General features: G+C 64.9%; 2 protein-coding genes across 5 annotated transcripts in view; one reads left to right on the top strand and one right to left on the bottom strand.

Annotated features, from left to right (window-relative positions):
* Positions 1 to 13063, top strand: part of AGPAT2 (1-acylglycerol-3-phosphate O-acyltransferase 2) — a 13593-nt gene extending 530 nt beyond the window's left edge. Inside the window, exons 2-6 of the mRNA XM_025860169.2 lie at positions 8702 to 8835; positions 9292 to 9467; positions 9693 to 9788; positions 11521 to 11593; positions 12337 to 13063. Of these exons, the coding sequence (XP_025715954.1) occupies positions 8702 to 8835; positions 9292 to 9467; positions 9693 to 9788; positions 11521 to 11593; positions 12337 to 12512 (655 nt within the window). The 3' untranslated portion in view covers positions 12513 to 13063. The remainder of the gene's footprint in view (positions 1 to 8701; positions 8836 to 9291; positions 9468 to 9692; positions 9789 to 11520; positions 11594 to 12336) is intronic.
* A 430-nt stretch (positions 13064 to 13493) lies between these two features.
* EGFL7 (EGF like domain multiple 7) overlaps positions 13494 to 19808 on the bottom strand; it is a 9430-nt gene continuing 3115 nt past the window's right edge. The window contains exons 1-9 of one of the 4 annotated variants that reach the window (XM_025860180.2): positions 19611 to 19743; positions 17127 to 17248; positions 16751 to 16867; positions 15820 to 15935; positions 15559 to 15654; positions 15254 to 15418; positions 14505 to 14569; positions 13858 to 14020; positions 13494 to 13748 (exon numbers count right to left, since the gene is read on the bottom strand). In XM_025860180.2, the coding sequence (XP_025715965.1) occupies positions 13726 to 13748; positions 13858 to 14020; positions 14505 to 14569; positions 15254 to 15418; positions 15559 to 15654; positions 15820 to 15935; positions 16751 to 16867; positions 17127 to 17206 (825 nt within the window). In that variant the 5' untranslated portion in view covers positions 17207 to 17248; positions 19611 to 19743 and the 3' untranslated portion in view covers positions 13494 to 13725. Of the gene's footprint in view, positions 13749 to 13857; positions 14121 to 14504; positions 14570 to 15253; positions 15419 to 15558; positions 15655 to 15819; positions 15936 to 16750; positions 16868 to 17126; positions 17249 to 19610; positions 19744 to 19808 lie in introns of those variants that run through there. The other 3 variants (XM_025860179.2, XM_073890106.1, XM_073890107.1) reach the window with 3 other exon arrangements.

Here is a 19808-nt window from a genome sequence, read left to right as displayed (position 1 = left end):
GCGGCGGGGCAGGACGCGGGGGGGGGCGCGGGGAGCGCGAAGGGGGGGGGCGCGGGGACAGCGCCGGGGCGGGGCGGAGCGCGGGCCGCCGCCCGCTTCCGCTTTCCTAACTTTCTTCTCTCCTGTCCCTCCTTCCTGCCCCGCCTGTGGCTCTCGGGGCTCTCGGGCGGCGCGCGCGGGGAGAGAGCGGCCGGCGGCGGGCACGGGTCCGCGGGACCCCACGTCACAATGTCTCCGTGCCCGGGCCCGCCCGGGCGCAGACACCGAGGGACTTCAAAAGGTCTCGGTCTCCAGCGCCGCCGCGTCCTTCCGCCCCGCCAAGGGCCCCGCGGGACGCAAAGGGCGTTCGGGGCGCCGGCCGGGGAGTGGCGCAGCGGCCCTGGGCCGGCTGGGAGAGGCGCAGCCCTGCTCCACCCGCGGGGAGAGAGCGGGTCGGACTGCGGGGCTTGCCGCAGGGGGGGCTTTGCTGGAGCACCGCCCTGGTCTGGAAGAGGCGCTTTAGAGCCCCAGGGGCCCCTGCCTTCTCTGCGCCCCCTCCCGCCTACCCGCACCTGTGATCGCCCCTGGGGCTGACTTCCTTTCCTTCCCTGCGGGTCCTGCTAAGAAGGTAGGAGGCTCCTGAATGGGAAGGGTGGATTTGGCCCCTGAGGTCCAGCCTCAGAGTGGAAGGAAGGGAGGGGTGGCTGGAATTTTTCTGTAGACACCTCCGAGAGCTGGGCTGGTGGGTGTGGGGTAGGGAGGTCAGGCCTGGCTGAAGAGTGGGGGGGGGTCTCTTTGGGTCAGAGGCTAAGGGGCGGGGTCTTCTTCCTGCCCTGTCTCCCTGTGTCTGATCCCAGGGCGGCTGTTGCTAACCTTTATCTCTGTGGCTTTTGCAACAGCTTCTTGGCTGTGGCCTGCCGTGAGGATACTGTGGTCCCTGAAGTCCCTGCCCCCTGTGTGGTTACAGGGCAGTGGGTGAGAGTTGCTGACTTCCCGCCCCCTCTGTCCTTGCCCATCCACACCAGCCGATGCTGCTGGGACTGGCCCACACTGCGTGGGCCCTCCAAGCCCTGTCTTTAGGGGTTTGTGGCTTTTCTACCCAGAGTAGGTGAGGACTCAGAGTGGAGCGTGTTCCGTGGGTCTGTGGTGTCCCCTGCCCACCACCAGCATGGCCCAGGCCAACGTCCCAGGGAGTGCAGGCCCCAGGGACAGCCCAGGTGTGGCCCTACTGGCTATCTTCCGGCGTGGAGTGCTCCTGGGGAGGGGAGGACCTGTTTGCAGGGGGTTCCTCAAAGCTGGGCCCCCACCACTCCAGGGCAGGGATGCCTGAGGCCGTGCATGTCTCCGAAGGCAGGGCCGGAGCTGGGGTCCTGGAGTCCCCAGTGGGCAGCAGGAGCCTCGGCTCAGCACTTGCTGGGGGCTGGCCTCCAGCCAGAGGAGGGGTGTGGGTTCCGGGACCCACAGGCCAATGGGCTTCTCGGAGGTGGTGCTGCCCTCCTAGAGCCAGGCCAGGGGACAGCGTGTGTGGTTCTGAGGCGTCAGGAGCGGGAGGCAGGGGGAGAGCTGGCCCCCAGAGCAGGTTTTTAGCAGAGGTGACAGAACCAGGAGGTGACTCTCCTCTTCCCCCAACTGTGTCATCGGGTGGACTCTTTACAAGCAACTTCCTTGTCCTTTAAAAGGACTGACTCAGACTTCAAAGGTGCTTCCCAGGGGTCAAATCAGAAGTCACCAGGCCCTTTCTGATTTGGTGGCTGGATCTGGCAGGCTGGCTACATTTGGCCTTCCCTTGGCCCTGCCCGCCCCCCTCCCCCCCCGGGGGTTTGTTGGCCCTTAGTCCCAGTCTCACCTGAGATTCTGGCCAACTAGGCTGAACCCCTCGGGATCCTAGAGGCTCTGACGGTACTGGGTGGGAGCTTCCTGCTGCTCTCCCCTCCCTAGGGCAGCCCCCAGACTCAGGCTCTGTGAAGGGCCCACCCCAGGACGCTGATGGGTAACAGCAGGTGCTCCCTGCACCCCAGGGAGAGGCCACAGCCTCCTTCCCCCGTACCCCCAGCCCCCCAGGGGTGGGTCACGGTGATGACTCTGAAGACCCCCTAGCCATAGCTGAAGTGGGGGTACGGGTGGGGCATGGTGTGAGCAGGAGTCCCCCAAGGGGTGCGTCCCAGGGAGGCAGAGCCTGGAGCTGCTGCGTTGCTCCAGGACAGGACCCAGGAGGATGGGTGGAGGTGCCGGAGGGCTGAGCGGACATGCTCTCTACCCGCACTCAGCAGTCTTTCCCGCACCCCTGAGCACCCTGGCTGCTCTTCTCGCCAGCCCCGCCCTGACTTCTGGAAGGTGGCCCACCCCGCTCGATGCCACGGCGTCTACGCCCACCGTCCTCACTGTGGGGACGGGCATATCGTGTACCTCATTGCTCTGATGAGGAGTCAGAGGTGCCGCCTGAAGCCAAGGCTTCCCGGCGGGGGGGGAGGGGGGGGAGAGAGGAAGGGAAGGGGGGAGGAGGCGGTTGCCTGGGGTCCCAGAGCTAAGACGTGGCGGAGCTGGGGTGCAGACCCACTGGGAGGGCCTCCAGAGTGCGTGCTTCGCACGTTCCCTCTGTGCCCGCCAGCACTAGGGGCGGCGGCGCCGACAAGGACTGGAGCCCCGGGCTTGCGGTGCCGGGAGCTCTGCCGGGGGGCAGCCCTGCTCTGCCCCCTCCCCTGCTTTGTTGCCTTCCCCCGGAACAGCAGGGGCCCCTCCCCACGGGGCTCTGGGCAGCGGCCCAAGGAGGCCTTTGCCTGCTGGACTCCAGTTCCGAGTGTGCAGGGAACTGATGGGAACAGAAGAGCTGACCCTCACACCCGCTGGGGGCCGAGACCAAGGATCCCCCCGGGGGCTGGTTGTGCTCTCCGTGCTGGGCTACAGTGGAGTATTAGGCCCTGTTTCCTCGCCCCACGAGGCAGATGCCCTTAGTACAGCCATTTGACAGAGACAAGGGTGAAGCCCAGCTGTGTGTGTGAGGATTAGGTTCGGCTGCAGGATCGGGACCCCTAGTGACAGCGGCTTCTCCACGAGACTTGACTTTCTTGTGCATTGAAGGAGACTGGAGCTGGGAGGCCCAGGTCCTGCAGAAGGTTCCAGCTTCTCCATCCTGTGGCTCCACCACGCTCAGGGGCCGGTATGCATACTCTACCGTGGCAGGGCTTCTGGGGGCTGGACTGCATGAATCCATCGGAATGGCCAGGCCCTGGGTGGCACGGCTCTTGGCTTCGAGGGAGGTGGGGTAGTGAGGCACTCCATTTGTGCGGCTCCTGCGGAACCTCAAAGAGGGAAGAATGGGCATTGTTTAGGCCAGAGACCAGGGGGCTTATCGATGCTGTGCAGGGCTTGAACCCAGGACAACTCAGCCTCTTAGCCAGTGCTGCCAGCCGCTGTGTGTTCCTGGGGTGTGCACAGATGGGGATGGGGTGCTTTCAGGGAGCCCCGTGGCTCATGGGGGCTGGCAGGGGATCCTGGTTTTGCAGGAAAGTCTGCCTTTGTTTTTCTTGGAGTCGGATGGCCAGGGGCAGACGCCCTCCCCTGGATGTGCTGCTGCAGGCCCAGACCAGAGCTCCCCGGAGCCCTGGAGGTCCCGGGTCAGGCCTAAGGGCTTGCCGGCCCCTCCCCCTTCCGGCCCCCAGCTTTCACCGGGGGCTGCCCCCAGGTGGGCCCCACCCAGGACCCCCGCTCTCTGGGGCACACCCCGAGGGGTCTGGCTGAGGACTGGCGTGCCTAAGCTGACACAGCCGCCCAGATCTGGAAGCAACCTAGCTCCAGTCCAGCGGCTGAGGGCAAAGGTCAGCAGGCGGCCAGGGCCTGGCCTTGAACTTCCGTCTAGCCGCCTGGAGCACCTGCTGGCTGGGGGAGAGGTAGGTGGCCTGGGGCACTTGTGCCGCCTGCTTTGGACTCTTCTTACCTGCTTGTGAGATCATCACTTTGTTTGCTCCCAGGGTCCCAGCCTCAAAGGCTCAAATCTCCACACCCTTCCTCTTTTACAGGTAGGAATGGAAGCTTAGAGGGGGCGAGGTCGAGGGCAATGCCCCAGGTCATGGCGAGTGAGCTCACCCAGAGCTTGGGAAGGGCCCGGGGGTCCTCAGGCTGAACACGGAAGATCCAAGGAAGCTGGCTGGCCGGAGTGAGCCTGGGCTCCCGTGGGCGCTGGAGGGATCCGTGGTGTTTATAGCGCTCAGGCGGTCTCAGCAGTTCATGACTGAGGTTAAGTAGAGTGCTCCTGAGAAAGATCCAGGCAGGGCCAGCACATCTCATCTGCTTGAGGAACGGTCCTGCTCTGGGGGCTTGAGGTGGAAAAAGGTGGTACCAGTCACCCACCTGGCCGCTGGTGGGTGCTTCTGCAATACTGTGCCAGGCACTCAATGCACCCGCAGGTCGGTTGGGCTTCAGGTAACCGAGGCTGCACTCCAGTAGCCTCCCTGGGGGCTTGGGGGCTAGAGGGGGTGGGGCAGCAGCCAGAGTTGTGTGCCCATGTCCCGGGGCCAGCACCAGGGACACCTGCTCCAAGTTTTGGGGCCCTGGCTCCTGAGGGGGCAGCCCCCCTGAACTTCACCTGCGGCTGGTGGAGGGGCACTTAGGTGAGGTGGGCTGTGGGCACAGTGGGGCCGGTGCTCAGGATGGTGGCGGCTGCTGTGGGCTGGCTGAGGGCAGGGCCGGCCACCTCCAGTCCTGCGGGGCCCTGGGCAGGGTCTGCAGAGCCTCAGGGAAGGGGAGGGGTTTGCTTCTGCAGTTCTGGAATGCCACCTTGCAGTCCTGGGTCTTCACCCCACCCCACCCACCTCCAGTATGCCCCTTCCCTGGCATTTTTCACTTGTTTTCCAAAAACCAGGTAAGGAGGTGGGTTCCAGCCCACCTTGGCTTCTCTGCTGCATGACCTTGGGCAAGTCACTTAACCGCTTCGCCTAAGCCCCCTCATTGGAGTGTCCCCTCTCTCGACAAAAAGTGAGGCTTCCTGTCCCGCCCTTGGCACATCGCAGGTGCTGCGCAGGCGTGGGGGATGGAGGTGTTCCCACCTGCCCCCATCCCCACCCCCGTGGGAAGTACACTCTGCTCTCCTGGGCAAGGACCCCTGGCTTTCTGTCCCTGGCGGCCCACGGTCTGCAGGAGCCGCTGCAAAGCTTGGTTTGCTTCCTTCCATATTGAGGAAACTGTGAAAATGATGGACTTTCTTACCACTTTTACAAAAAACCTTGAAACTGTGTGACATCGGGAAAAGGACAGGTGGACGGGCATCTGCGTGTGTGTGGCCTGCAGAGACTGCTTTGTCCCCTTGAGGACGACCACTGGCAGCCTGCCGTAACCACCGCAGCTGGTGCGTGTTCTAGTCCGCGTGGACGCATTCCTCGTGCGACTGTGCGGAGCACGCTGCTCCCTCCGGGCCGGCCTCCCTCGCACTGCCCGCTGCCGGGGGTCTGTGCACAGTATCTCCCACAGTTCCAGAAAAACCAGTCTGTGGTCAATCCATTATGTCAGATACACAAAGAAATCCAAACAGGAAAGAGAGAAGCGTCCTGGAGACGGATGGTGGGGTCGGTCGCACAGCAGTGTGGGTGGATTTCATGCCACTGAACCGGACATTTAAAAGTGATTAAAATGACGGGGCGCCCGAGGGTCTCAGTTGGTGAAGCGTCTGCCTTCCGCTCAGGTTGTGATCCCAGGGTCCTGGGATCGGGTCCCACGGCGGGCTCCCTGCTTGGCCGGGACTGTTCACGCGCGCTCTCTCTCTCTCTCTCTCTTTGTCAAATAAATCAAATCATTAAAAGATGATTAAAAAGATAAATTTTATGTGACACATATTTTGCCACAATTTTGAAAGAGGGAAAGAGAAGCCAGTAGACACCTCCAGCAGAGAGAAGGCGGTCCGCCTCCAGATGTGGCCGGGGGTCCTCCGCGGTGGGTGGGGGGCGCTCGTGACTGGCTAGTGCAGCACGGGGTGTCCAGGTCTCCGCCCCAGCAGGCTGCAGATCCGACTGCTACTTCACCTCTCCCTAGCCGGGGACCTTCAGACGGTTCGGTTTCAGATTTTTCTTTTCTTTTCTTATTTTTAAGACTTTACTTTTAAGTAATCCCTGTCCCTCATGTGGGGCTCGAACTCACAACCCTGTGATCAAGAGTCGCAGGCTCTACCGTAGGAGCCAGCCGGGCGCCCTTCAGATTTTTCTAATTCAGACCACACTTGAGGATTGCAGGCCTGCCTCTCATAACTGCCTTAGGATCAGATCCTGGAAGAGGGACCAGATTTCTTTCTTTTTCTTTCTTCCTTCCATCTGTCCTTCCTTCCTTCCTTCTTTTTAAGGTTTATTTATTTATTTGAGAGAGAGAGAGAGAGAGAGCACAGGCCGGGGGAGCGGCAGAGGGAGAGGGGAAGCGGACTTCCCACTGAGCTCGGAACCTGGAGCCTGACGTGGGGCTCGATCCCATGACCCTGAGATCACGACCTAAGCCAAAACCAAGAGTGGACGCTCAGCCGGCTGCTCTGCCCATCCGCCCCGGGACTGGATTTCTGCACGGCTTTGCCCAGGTGCTGTCAACCCGCCGTCCCCCGGCGGCTGTTCCTGACATCTGGGCCAACCCCTCGCGTTACCGGTCTTTTCTTTCGGACCGAGCCAACTCAAAGGCTGAAAACAGGGCTCTTGTTTCAATGTGTGTTGCTTTGATTTCTAGTGAGAGTGAAGATTTTCCATGTTTACTGGACATTTCCGTCTCTCCCCTTTATAAAGTGCCTGCTGTGCTCTCTCCTTGTCCCTTCAAGCCTCACAGTGACTGAGAAGCTGTCTTTGTAGATGAGAAACGGGGCCCCGCAGAGGTGAAGCAGCTGGTCAGCTCGCTCCCCCTGTGTGCAGGGCCTGCTGGGACACAGATCCCAGAGCGGGAAGGGAAAAATGGGCAGGTCCGGCCTGAGTCGGCCGAGGCTGGCAGGTCCAGGGAAGGATGGCCGGTCTAATCGTGCGGCCACGCCTCCCTGAGCCTCAGTGTCCCCATCTGCATCATGGGATGATGGGAGAGCTGCCCTTCCACGGGGTTTCTGTTCTGCGAAAGGGGCAGCTGAGTGAGAGGCTGGCTTTCAGACCCAGAAAGACAGATCCCGAGGGATCCACTCCCAGGAGGCCCGAGGGGAGTCGGATCCACAGACGCAGGGGGCAGGGGCTGGGGGAAAGGGGACCGTGTGTAACGGAACAGAGTCCAGTCTGGGAAGAGGAGCATGTTCTGGAGACGGATGGAGGGGACTGCTCAGTGCGCATGCGCTGACGCCCCTGAGCTGTGCACTGAACAGCAGTTAGGAGGGTACGTCTTGGGTCATGTGCATTTTATGACAATTTAAAAAAAAACCAGAGTCTGGCTTTGAGCCAGTACTGAGTCTGCTGTCTTAAGGGCTGTCTCCGGGCCTTGGGCAGTTACTCACCCTTGTGTATAAAATGGGAAATCCCTCCCTTGCCATGAACGCTGTCGAGGGGCTCAGATACCTGGGGGGCTGAGGGTGCTGCCCAAACCTGTGAGAAGTGGAACAGTTCTGGGTCACTGGTGGGTCAGCCACCCACAGGGGATGGGGCGGACCGGGGCCCTGCGGGGCGTTAGAGAGCTCTGAGCCTCACCCCCCCCCCCCCCCCCCGCAGGCTGGCCCCTACCGGAGCCCGTCCCAGGTAGAGCCCCCGGCCCCGCCGCATCCCCCGAGGCCAGCAGCGCCTGTAGACACGTCCCTACGCCCATAGCCACTCAGGCCCACCTGTGCTGCTTGGAGGCAGCCCCCGAAGGTCGCCGGGGCTGGAAGGGCTTGGACCCCAAAGCGGGGGAGGCCCAGGCCCCTCACACCCTGGCTCCCCTCCTCTGCCTTCCCCTGGGGCAGGTCATTTGCGCTCTGTAGGCCCGGGAGAAGGGGGGACGGTGGGATTGCTCAGTAGGACAGGGGTGAGGGGTGCAAGCCCAGCCTGGCTGCACTCCTCTCATTACAGGCGGCGCTCCCGCTTGTTCCTGAGCAGTCGTCAGCCCCCGGAAAGGTCTCCACTTGCTCTGGATGCCTTCTTCCCGGTGTGGCACTGCCCCCCAGGGTCTCCTTCCCCAGAGCCTGTGGGCGGGGGCCCGCCGCCTCTGCAGGGGTGCAGGGATCCCTCTCTCTCTGTTGGGTTTTATTTTATTATTTTTTAAAGATTTCATAAGTCGTCTCGCCACCCGACGTGAGGCTCGAACCCATAACCCCGAGATCAGGAGTTGCACGCTCCCCCGACCGAGCCAGCCGGGCGCCCCTCCATGCAGGGTTTTTCATTGCTGACACAGCCGAGAACCAGACCCAGCCCAGCCCTCCGGGGGGCTCTCAGCCTCCAGTGCCCTTGCAGCTGCCCCTGGATGAGCAAGCAGGGGTGTGGGGTGAGGGCAGGGCCGCACGGCAGGTCCCCGCAAAGCAGATGCAGAAGAGGACGGCCTCCCCTTTGCCAGGCGTCCACCCGTGGAGGCTTCGCTCCTTTCTGTCCTTGATCTTCCCTGTTCCTGCCAGGGTGGCAGGAGACCCGGCCGCACTCGCTGACCCCTTGAGGGACAGGACCTGACGGCTCCTGGAGGGGAAGGTGAACTCAGGGTCCCGCCAGCTGCCCGTGAAGAGGGCCAGCCAAGGCTCCGTCTGCTGGGTCTGTTCCAGGCCAGAGCCCAAGACGGGGTGCAGCGCAGGGGGGCCCTGCTCACTGACATTCTCTCTTCTCAGGATCATCAAATGGTTTGTCTCAAAGTTTAAGTACATATTCGGCCTTCGTTTTGAGACAAAGGGTCTCCAGAAGCTGGAGGTGGACCACCCCTGTGTCATCATTTCTAACCACCAGAGCATCCTGGACATGATGGGTAAGCCAGGGTGCAGAGGGGCTGGTGGGAGAGCTGGTCCTTCCTGGCCGGAGGCTCGGCCTGGGACACTGCCCTGGTCTCTTGAGGGGAGGGGGAGGGGTGCTTCAGAGAGCTGGAGCCTGGGCCCAGATGACCTGGTGGGAAAGGGGGGCCAGCCCAGGCCAGGTGGACCCGTGCCTCCCTCCAGCCACATGACAAAGCTGTGTGTGCCCGACGCTGGGTACGGGTCTCTGCCACCCTCACCCCGGCGGCTGGGAGCTTGGCTTCACTGCTCTCTACAGGCGGGAAACAGGCCGAGAGGCCACATGACTTGGCCGGGTAGCCAGTGGGAAGGCATGACCCGGCTCCGGGCCTGTTGGTGGTCCAGGCACAGGGCTGGCTCTCTCCTCCTTGGGGAGGTGACTGCCTGGCTCTGAGCCCGACCCCTTCCTGCCTGGTGCCCGTGGCCACCTGCAGGCCTGATGGAGGCCCTACCTGAGCGCTGCGTGCAGATTGCCAAGCGGGAGCTGATCTTCTTGGGACCCGTGGGCCTGATCATGTACCTTGGGGGCATCTTCTTCATCAACCGGCAGCACTCCAGGACCGCCATGACCGTGATGGCCGATGTGGGCGAGCGCATGGTCAGGGAGAACGTGAGTGTGGGGCTGGGGGCCTGCTTGGCGGTGCAAACGCTCCCCCACGGCGGGAGGTGCCCAACAGCACCTCAGCCCCCTGCACGTGGAAATGTCGCGAGCCGAGCCTCCGCATCTGCGCATTTGCGGTGGTGGCCTCAGCTGACAAGGGAGGCTCCTTAGGAGGGGGCGGCCCAGGGCCCCGAGGGATGGCCCGGCTACAGCTGCCTCCTTTCCCCCCCACAGCTCAAAGTGTGGATCTACCCTGAGGGCACACGGAACGACAATGGAGACCTGCTACCTTTCAAGAAAGGCGCCTTCTACCTGGCGATCCAGACCCAGGTGCGCCAGGGCACTGCCCTCCTAGCGGGGCAGGGAAGTGGGTCCAGGTTGGCTTAAAGCCGAAGGTGATGGCCAGGTTGGGGCCACTGGGGTTCGGGGACCACCTCCCACTGGGTGGGCACAGGGCCTCCTCACCCCTCCAACACCTGGTTTCTGACCTGCTGGGAGGGCCGTTCTTTGGGCCCCTTTGCCCACTCTGAGCACCAAGGCTGGTGCTGATCGGATCCCGCACCCAGCTTCGGCAGCCCCCTTGGTAGCTGGCCAGCAGGGGTCCCCAGGGGAGGCAGCGGCGGCAGGCCTACTTGCTGGGCTCTCTGGGGAAGGCTGAGTGCTTGCTCAGTCCTGCAGAACCATGGGCTGGGGCCAGATGAGCTGGGCCTGGGGGGCGGCCCGTACAGAGTGAGCTGGAACTCTGCGGTGGGCCCCTCTACTTTCCTGGTCCTTGAGCTCCAAGGTGCCATTTGTCCCGGGAGGTGCTTGGGGGTGACGCCCGTAGAACTGCGGGTCCATCCATCCCCCGGGGCAGTGTCTCCTGGTGGCTAAAGGGTGCCCTGTCCCACTCCTGGTTCTGTGTTGGGGGAGTTCGTGCAGGGAAAAGTCTTCATCTGCAGTCAGGGGGAGGGCCTTTCGTCCTGCCCAGTTAGGGTCTGGGTGGCGCCTGGGCAGGGGTCTGCTCTGGGCCCTCCACCTGGCTCAGGTGGCCTCTCGCGCCCCCTGCTGTCTGGCCCTGAGCAAGGCCGGGCGAGCCCTCCTTCCGGGGGCTCCCAGCTGTGGGGGTGTGGAAGCAGCCGGTGAATGGGGTGGAGGAGCCTGGGCTTTGAGCTCTCACCCCCTGGGCCTGCGGCCCCTCCGGCTGGGAGGTGGAGGGCACCCCTCCACATACCTGGGGCTGATGTCCTTTCCTTTTGCTGGTGGGATGGGACCAAGGGCTCGTGGGAGAGGAGAGAGGGCGCTGCAGAGGCTCTGGCGGGGCTGGCGTAGTGCAGCCTCAGCCAGGGGATGGGACAGCATTCCCTGTCCTCTCTGCTGCCCTCCTCCCCGGGGGCCTCCCAGCCTGTCGCCTCCCTGTGTTCCAAGCCTGCACCCCTGCTGGTACCGGGGAGAGGCTCCCTGACCGCCAGGGTTAACGATCACCCCCAGGGGCCGTTTCTGACCCTGGTGTCTTGCAGGAATACCAGCAGACCCTGGCCCCTCCCGGGCTACAGCTGCCCCCTGCCTCCCCAGGATGGGGGAGGGGTGGGCAGAAGGACCTCAGTGACCTCCAGCTAAACTCTACAGGGCCCTGCCCTCCCTGGGCAAACTAGGACCCAGTGGGGGCACAGATGTGAGTCACAGGGACGTGTGCCGGCCCGGGAAGGCTTCCTGGTGAAGGGGATGCTTGAGTGATGCTGTGTAGGATGAGTTTATGGAATGCTGGGGACAGCTGTAGCCGGGGAGGGGGCAGGGCCTGCTCGTTTTCCTGGAAGACACCAGGGTCAGAAACGGCCCCTGGGGATGATCATTAACCAACCCAGGGCATGAAAGGTGTCCCGGGCCCCGGGGTCATGCGTGGAAGGGGCCTGAGGCAGGTCACCCTGCCTGGCCTGTAGCTGCGGGCACTCCCGGGACCTCCTTAGGCAGAAGGCAGGCAAGTGGGAAGGCAGGGCTCCCCCCGCCAGCTCATCCTTGGGGCTCAGGCTGGGCTGGGGGTGGGCTTCCGTGTGTCCTCAGGCGCCATGGCTTCTATCCACAGGTGCCTGTCATCCCTGTGATATACTCCAGCTTCTCCTCCTTCTACAACCCCAAGACAAAGCTCTTCAGCTCAGGTAGCACCCCACCACCTGTGCACACCCGCGGGCGTGCCTCGTTCTGTCACGGGGACACCCAGGCCCCTCGTAGGATAGTTTCCCTTTCCGGGTGGTTCCTGTAGGCCAGGGATCATCTGGTGAGTGAAGGAAGGAAGGAATCTGGAATCCCAGCACGGGGAGGGTTAGGTGCCTGAGTTCACACACAGAGGCCCAAGCTGGGCAGCAGCCTCCCAGGTACCCCCATGCCCACCAGCCGTGACACTTGGGGCCACTACCCTTCCTTCCAGATCCCGAATGTGGGCACCTGGTGCCTAGGTAGGAAGGTGGGGTCAAAGGTTGAAGGGCAGCGGGGGGGGGAGGAGCCAAGTTGTGTCCCCCCACGCCCCCATATCTGAGACTCGTGGCCCCCCTAGACCACGGTGGAGGATGGAAGTAGAATGGTGGGTGTGGGTGCCTGGGAGGAGGCAGGCGGGCCCCTTCTGGGGGAGCAAGGTTCTGTACCTTGGGTGGGGCTCGCAGGGAAATACACAGTTGTCAGAACCTACCAAGCTCGGACTCAGGAGCTATGGGTTTGGTTGTACTGACTATTCTCAGTTGAAAACCAACCACCTGAGACCAGGGTGTCCAGGGAAGGCTGGCAGGTGGCCGAGGAGAAGGAAGGGGGTTCAGCTGGTGCCGGAGCAAGGACAGGCTGCAGCTTGGGCGCCAGGACAGCGGGCACGGGTGGGGGCCCCAGGCGGCTGATGCTCCACCCCCAACAGGAACGATCAAGGTGGAGGTGCTGGATGCCATCCCCACCAGTGGTCTCACTGTTGCTGATGTCCCCAAGCTGATGGATACCTGCTACCAGGCCATGAGGACCACCTTCTTCCGCATATCCAAGACACCCCAGGAGAACAGGGCGACTGCAGGACCTGGTTGCCAGCCAGCCCAGTAGCCGAGGCCTGGGGTGGGGCAGGACCCAGGGACAAGGCCTGGATGGAGAAGGGACAGAGGGACCCCTTCCCCTGCCCTGGCTGCTTAGTTTCGCTGTGCCCTTCTCCCGAGGTTCCCCCGCTTTCATTCGGGCCCTGGATGCGGGAGGCTGCCTCCTGTCACTGGCCTCGGATGTCCCCCCAAAAGGAGAGTCAGCTGGAACCTTCCCAAGAAGCCCACACTTGTGCCTCTCAGACTCGGGAGCAGGCGAAGGACCAGCTGGGCCGACAGGCAGGGCTGAGCTGCACGGCCTCGGGACGAATGGCCAGGGCTGAGACGCTCTACCCTCCTGCCGCGGCCTGTGGGGCGTGGAGGCCGGCTGGGCGGCCGGTCCTCTGGGAGAAACGGGACTCTGCGGGGGCGGGGGGGCGGCTGGACACCCGGTCTTGTGCAACCTGGGGCCTCAGGGAGAGCACACAGCAGAGGTCCTTGCTCTGCTGGCCTTGGAAGCAAGCCACCCAAACAGGCACTGCACACCGTCCGTGTTTTATAATAAACAAACCCTTGGAAGCACCCGGTGAGTTGTGGTCACTCGGGGTGCGCAGGGCGGTACAGTGCTCAGGGCTGCCCTCGCCGCCTCCAGGGGCACTCCCTGCCCCCCGCAGTGCCCCGCTACGGGGCCAGGCCCGCACTCATCCTGCGGTACTGTTTTTCCAGGGGTGGGGATGTCCCCCGAACCGGGCGGCGGGCACGCTGGGGGTCAGATTTGCTCTCTGGCCGCTGGCTGGAGCTTATCACCGAGAGGCCAGGCTCGCCGTCACAGAAACCACCAGCTCCAGCCCCTTGTGGAGAGGGGGGACCAAGACCCCGTGTAGGAGGAGGGCCCAGTGTGGCTGGAGCCCCCCTCTGTGCCCCACGGCTGCCCCTCTGCCCTCCTGCCAGCCAGCAGGTGGCCCCCCATCAGCCTCAGGATGCCCCCCAGAATCCAGCAAGGACACAGCAGCGCCTGAACCTTCATTTTATTCTGACACGGAGCAGAGGTGCCCCCAACGAGCAAGACCCTCGTACCTCCCCTGAGCCACGGCCCCCCTCACTGGTGCTGGCCGGGCTGGGGCTGGATCACACCTAGGGGGACCCCTCCTCCCACCCTGCCTTGGCGCGAAGTCCCCCTCTGGCCCAACCTAGCGCAGCGGGCAAGGCTCCCAGGAGCCAGGGCCAGGGGCCCGGGCCGCCTGTTACAGCTCCTTTTCGCAGGAACCTGCGGACGGACAAAGGGCTGAGGTCAGAGGCCGCTGCTCCCCACCACCTTCCTTCCCCCCAGGTCCCAGGCTCCCGGGGAGCTCTGTGGGGGGGGGGGTGGCACTCACAGGACCCCAGCTGCTCCTCTAGGAGGGAGATCTGCTCACTCAGAGAGTCGATGCGGTCCAGCTGCTGGAGGGAGTGCGCCAGGAGGCTGCTGGGGTCCGGGAGCCCGTGCTCCAGGGCCCTCGAGGCCAGGCTATGCAGCGGGGCGAGCACCAGCTGCAGCTTCTGTGGGCAGAAGGGACCCTCTCTGTTCCACAAGGCTTTTAGGGAACCCTGGGGCCTGTAAGGGCTCTGCAGGGCCCTGGATGTCCACCAGAGGGAGCGTCTGTGCCAGGAGAGCTGGATGCATGGGCAGATGGACACCCGTGACCGGCCCGGCAGTGGTCCCCAAAGCCTGGGGTCCCGGGTCAGAGGAACTGGGGGGGGAACCAGAGCTTCCAAGGGGTCCTCAGGCCAATGGCCCCACAGAAAGGCCACAGGGACAAAGGTAGAGGTGGGCTGGACCTGGCCTCAGGCACTCTGCTGCCTGTCGGGGGGCACGGCCAAGCTTGGCCCTCCTGTCCTGAGGCCCCTGGGCCTGCTAGCCCTGCCTGGCCTGGGCTGTCAGTACCCAGGAGGCCTCCTGCCCGGGGCCACGCCCACAGAACCCCACAACCACCCTGAGGGTCTGAGCTACACCACAGGAGACGATGGAGGGGGCAGGCCTCACCTGCTCCAGCACGTCCACCCTTGACCGAAGTCTCTGCACTTCCTCCTCGACTGCGCTGTCCACGCCTGGGGAGATCCCAGCCCTGATCAGGCAGGCCCTGCTCCACACCCCACACCCCAGGCCGGCTTCTCCCCACGCAGAGGCCTCTCGGCCTCGGCCAAGTGCCGGGCACAGCCCTGGACACGGGGCTCAGGCCCCACCCCCATTCTAGGCAGCGAGGCTGGCCACGTCAGCATGCCCTGACCCGGCAGGTGCGCCCCGCCCCACCCCTCAGCGCCAGGGTCCCCGCGGTGCTGAGCCGTCCAAGCCGAGGTCCACGTCGTGCTCTTGGTGCCAGGCTGCCGACAGCGCATTATTACTCACGGTACGAGTTTGAAGTGTCACAGCGCGTACCAAAAGTAATAATGTCCCGTCGTCAGCGGAGGTGTGGCGTCTCCTGGCTGTGGGGGCAGGGACACAGAGAGGACCCCGGGGCGCGTCTTCCACTCTCCCGGCTGAGGTGAGCCCCCTCTCGGCAACCCCCCTCACAACGCCCCCAAGAAAGCAGCGCCCATCTCTCCCCTGGGGAAGATCACCACTTACGCCCAGGTTAGGGAGATGGCCTGCAGCCCAGGGCGGGAGGCCCCCGGCAGCCCCCACTGTGCCCAGCACAGATGTGCAGGCTGATGCCCACCCCCTCCCCAGGCCCTCCCTGGCCCTCCTCCCAGGCACAGCAGCAAGGATGGGGGGGGGACATGTGGGAAGTTTACCTGTTGTGGGGTTCGGGGCTACCCTGGGGGCCCCTGTCTTGGGCAGGCAGAGCACACCATCTGCAGATGGGCTGTGCCCTTCCCAACACTGGCACCAGTAACTACCCGCGGTGTTGACGCAGTGCTGGGGACAGGTGCCCCCTCCAGCCCTGCACTCATCCACATCTGCAGAAAAAGCGGTGTCAGCTAGGGAGTGGCACCCACACTGAGCCCCCTCAACACCCGCCTGTTGGTGGACCACCCCCGACGCCCAGCGAGGGGTCCAGAGGACCCTTCCCCTCCGGGAGGACGGGAGGCAGCCTCACCTGTCTGGCAGGTGTCGCCCTGCCATCCTGCAGGGCAGTGACAGCGGCCTGGCTGGACACAGCTCCCTCCGTTCTGGCACGGTGGCTGGCATATTGCTGTTGAGGGGGAGGCCTGTCACAAACGGAGGGGGGTCCCCAGGGCCCCGCAGCGGGCAGCCAGGGAAGGGGTGCCATACGGCAAGGAGGCACTCCACTCAGGCGAAAGCCGCAGGGGCTCTGCCCGGGTCTGCGGGGCCCCGGGGAAGGCCCTGCACCTCTCACCTGCTCCACAGGCCCTGGGGAGCCCGCCGGTCCTCTTCCAGCCGGGGCAGCAGGCGTAGCGAGGCCTGGGGACGGCCGGCCCAGGGCTGCGGCGGTAGGCAGTCCTGTAGATGGTCCTGTGGGGTGGGGAGGGGCAGGGAGTCATCAGCAGTATTGGCCGGGCTCCCCAGTTCCTCACCCCACCTTCCCTCCCTGGGCACTGGGCCCCTGGACGCCGAGGGTGCTCCCTCCCAGCACTGCTCAAGCCATGGGCAGCCTCCGAGTTCTGGACGCCCGGCCCCTCCCCTGGGGTGGGGAAGGGGGTGCTCGCTAATGGGGCTTTACCCACCCCTTCCGGGCCTGCGGGCTTAGTGAAAGGGGCAGGGACCAGGGCCCCGCCCCTTGCTGGGCCCCACCCACACCGCCCCCACCTTCTTGGCCAGCAGGGGGACATCCCACAGGAAGGTCTTTGAAAACCCCACAGACAACAAAATCTCTTTCAGCCACATTTCCACAGCTGAGCACCGGAGGAGACCCGCGCCCTCCTGCTGGCGGTCAGCTGGGCGCCAGGGTGGCCTGGGAGTACAGTCTCCACCGGTGACCCTCGGGGGCTGTCATGGGGAGAGGGGTGCCCGCCCCGGAGTTCAGAGGCAGGTTTGGGCGAGGCAGGGATCATCTCAAATGGATAAGAACTTGTAGCCAGCACCCCGAAAGCAGAGGGCAGCAGACAGGATGGGCGAGCCCCCCCAAAGATGAGAGCAGGACGGGATGACGTCTGAGGTTACTACAGCGACACCCTGGCACCAAGACTGCCCGAGTCAAAACAGGCATCAGCCTCTGCCATGCACTTGGACGTGGGCCCGGGCTTCCCACCTTGGGGTGCACAGCCCTCCTGGGGCTCAGGGCTGATGTGTGGCAGGTGGGGGTGCTGCAGGGGGCAGGGGGTGCTCACCGGTAGGTGCTGCAGGCTCGGTGCCCGTCACAGGTGGTGAGGAAGGGTTGGTACACTCGCTGCACGAAAGACTCTGACTCGGGGCCCCTGGGAGCCCCGATGGCACACACCCTGCGGCTACAGAGGTGGGGGTACCGGCAAGTCAGTCCCACAGCTCCCAGCCCAGAGCCCAGACCCTTCCAGCCCTGGAGCCAAGGCAGCCAAGAATCTGGGGAAGGGGCTTCCCAGCGTCACCACAGGAAGGACCCTCAGCAAGAACCGCAAGGAAGAGCCATGCCCCCCCACCCCCAGTCCTGGGGTTGCCCTGAGGGCTCCTGGCTGCCCACCCCCACCGCTGCAGCACCCAGAGGCCCAAGCCCCCCACGCTCTGACTCACCCAGGCCGGAAGACGTGCTCAGTGCCACCCACTGCCAGCACCAGGAACCACACCAGCAGCAGCTCCCTGGAGGTGAACATGGCCCGTGTCTGCAGGGGGGATGGCCTTCTCCTCAGGGGGGCCTGAAGCACAAGGCACCCCCATAAGCCCCTCTGCAGATCCCTCCTTGAGCCCATGCCGCTGGGGGAGCCCGGTCCCTGGCTCTGGGACACCTGCCCAGCTCAGCCGCTTTGCTAGGGCCCCCCACTGCAGCCTCGTGCCCGCAGGAGCCCCCAAGGGCCGTGGCAGCCGCCCCCTCCTCCCACCGCCCCAGCAAGGGAGGCCAGCCCTCTGCCCCGCACAAACAGCCTGGAACACCCCAGAAGGGCGAGGATGCAGCAGCTTGGTCTGGGTGAGCCTGAAGGCAGCCGCAGCTCCAGCAACGTTCACTTGGGAAGGTGGGGGCCCAGGGGGAGCCTCTGGACCAGTTCTCCCTCCCCTGGCTGGATTTAGTGCCCTCGTGTCGTGGCAGGGTGGTCCCCAGCCCAGTCTGCCGACCGGGTGGTAGTGGGCAGAGCTGGAACCTGGCCCAGCTGGCTTGGTCCTTCTGGCCTTCAGTGTCCTCATCTGCCAAATGGGGAGCCGGCCACGGGGGTGGCATGGGAGTCTATGAGGGGGTGCAGGTGCTCAGCATGAGGGGCCATATGGTCCTTCTCAGAGTGGGGCAGAGCCTGTGTGGCAGGGGGTCACTCCTACCCTGGGGTCTGACTGGTCTGCTCCAGGGCTCCCGGGACTGGGCTGGGGGGAGGGACCTGGAGCAGCCCTCCCCACATGCCAGTGGAGCCAAATGCCATCCTGCTCGTCTGGGGATGGACGCCAGGGACCCGGGAGAGCATTCCTGGGAATGTGGGAAAACCCAGCCCAGAATTAATGGTCTGCAACGCGCCGATGGGGCCTGTGCGGTGGGGGGAGGGGGAGGTGTCCACATGTGCGGCCAAGCATCTGGGGAGACGGGGCGCTCCAGGCACCGCACCCGAGGCCCCCAGGGGGCGGGGTTCCGCCCAGGTGGGCAGGCCCTGGCCCTGCAGGGCATCCAGCAGGAAGGACATGGAAGACAGCTGGACTTCCATGTCTCAGGAGGTAGAATCAGGGTAGGGTCGCCCCCTTCTCTGGGACTCGGTTTCCTCAAAGACACCACTACGGTCTCAGAGGCCCCTCCTCCAGCTGACAGCTGGTCGCATCAAGAGTGACCCCTGCGAGCAGTTGCTGAGCCCTCAGGCCTGCCAAGCCCAACCCCAAGGGGAGTGATACCATGATGGGTCTGCGCAGTCAGCTGGGAGTGGGGTCCTTGCTCTGGCCCACGGCCCCAGGTGAGGTGGAAGGCAGCTGGAGGAGAGTCCTTCCTGCACCCCCTGTTCACTGTGGTAGCCCAAGAAGGGAAGCCAAGGTGTTGGGACTTAGTTTGGGGGAAGGGTCATGTCCTGTGAGCCAGCTTGGGAAGAGGACCTCTGGGAGTGGACCCGGGGGGGTGCACACTATTAGGGGGCACTCCTGGGGATCTAGGCAAGAATTGAAGGGATGGGAACAGGTGACACTGGGGAGCAGACCCTGGGAAGGCAGAGGTGGCCCCAGGGCCCGGGGGGCTGGGCAGGAGCACATGTGCTTGCACTTGGTGCCCTGTGGGGGAGGCTCATCTCTTGCAGATGTAACTGTCCCCCCCACCCCCAGACATCCACCTCAGCACCTCCCCTACTCATTGGCAGAGGCTTCACACGGGATAATGCTTTAAGAGAGGAGAGACTCAGGATCTGAAGTCAGGCTTTCTCCAGGGCCAGCGGAGGCCCATGGCGCTGCCCAGCCTGTGCTGGGCTGGCAGAGAGTCTCATTTCCCTTTGCAGCCCAGCGGGGGCGGGGGTGGCCGCCGCGCCTCAGGTCGACAAGCGGTAATGTCCCACCCTCCCCGAGGGGTCAGCAGGAGCCCAGCCCACCACCTCCCCTCCCACCTGCCCGCGCTGCATCCCCGCAGCGCCCGTCCCGGAGGGCTGGGTCCGCAGAAGGAGGGGCCTGACTCGCCGCAAAGCGGCGGCCGGGGGCTCCCCCCCTTCCACCGGGAGGGGTGCTCTGGACGTTAGGACCCTGGGAGGGCGGAAAGGCGGGGTGACAGGACATTGGGGAAGCGTCCTCTCCGCCGCCGGCCCCAAGCCTCCCCTCCCCCTGCACGCCGGATCCGTGGGGGGTGGGGGTGAGGATGGAGAGAGACACGGGGTCTGGGGCCTGCGAGGCCCTAAGCCAGGCCCTCGGGGACGCTCAGGGCCCGGACGCGGGTGAGGGGCTGCGGCGCCCCCCGGCCCCGACCCCCCGCGCGGCCTGGCTCGTCGCCTGTTACCGGCAGGGGGCGCCCTTTCCGAAGGCCGCTGGGCCCATTCTCCGGACCCGGCGCAGGATCCGGGCAGGGCTGGGGGTCGTGTCCCCGCGCGGCAAATCCCGCGCCCCCGGCCCGCTCACCTCTCGGCTCCCCGCGGTCGCTCTGCGTCGCCCCCCAGCTCCGCGCGCGCCCAGGCCCCCGACCACCCCCGCCCCCCGCGCGCGGCGAGCAGACCCCGCCCTCGGCCCTCCCCGCGCCCCCCGGCCCGGCGCTCGCTCGCTCCCTCCGCACTCACCGCCCGAGCCGGGCGCGCACGCGCCGCCGCCGCCGCCGCCACC

This window comes from Callorhinus ursinus, unplaced genomic scaffold (assembly GCF_003265705.2).
Source record: "Callorhinus ursinus isolate GAN/ISIS: 27379988/994484 unplaced genomic scaffold, GSC_fseal_2.0 scaffold126, whole genome shotgun sequence".
Taxonomy (NCBI): domain Eukaryota; kingdom Metazoa; phylum Chordata; class Mammalia; order Carnivora; family Otariidae; genus Callorhinus; species Callorhinus ursinus.
The sequence above is the reverse complement of the archived record's forward strand: the minus strand, read 5'-3'. Positions and strand labels throughout refer to the sequence as shown.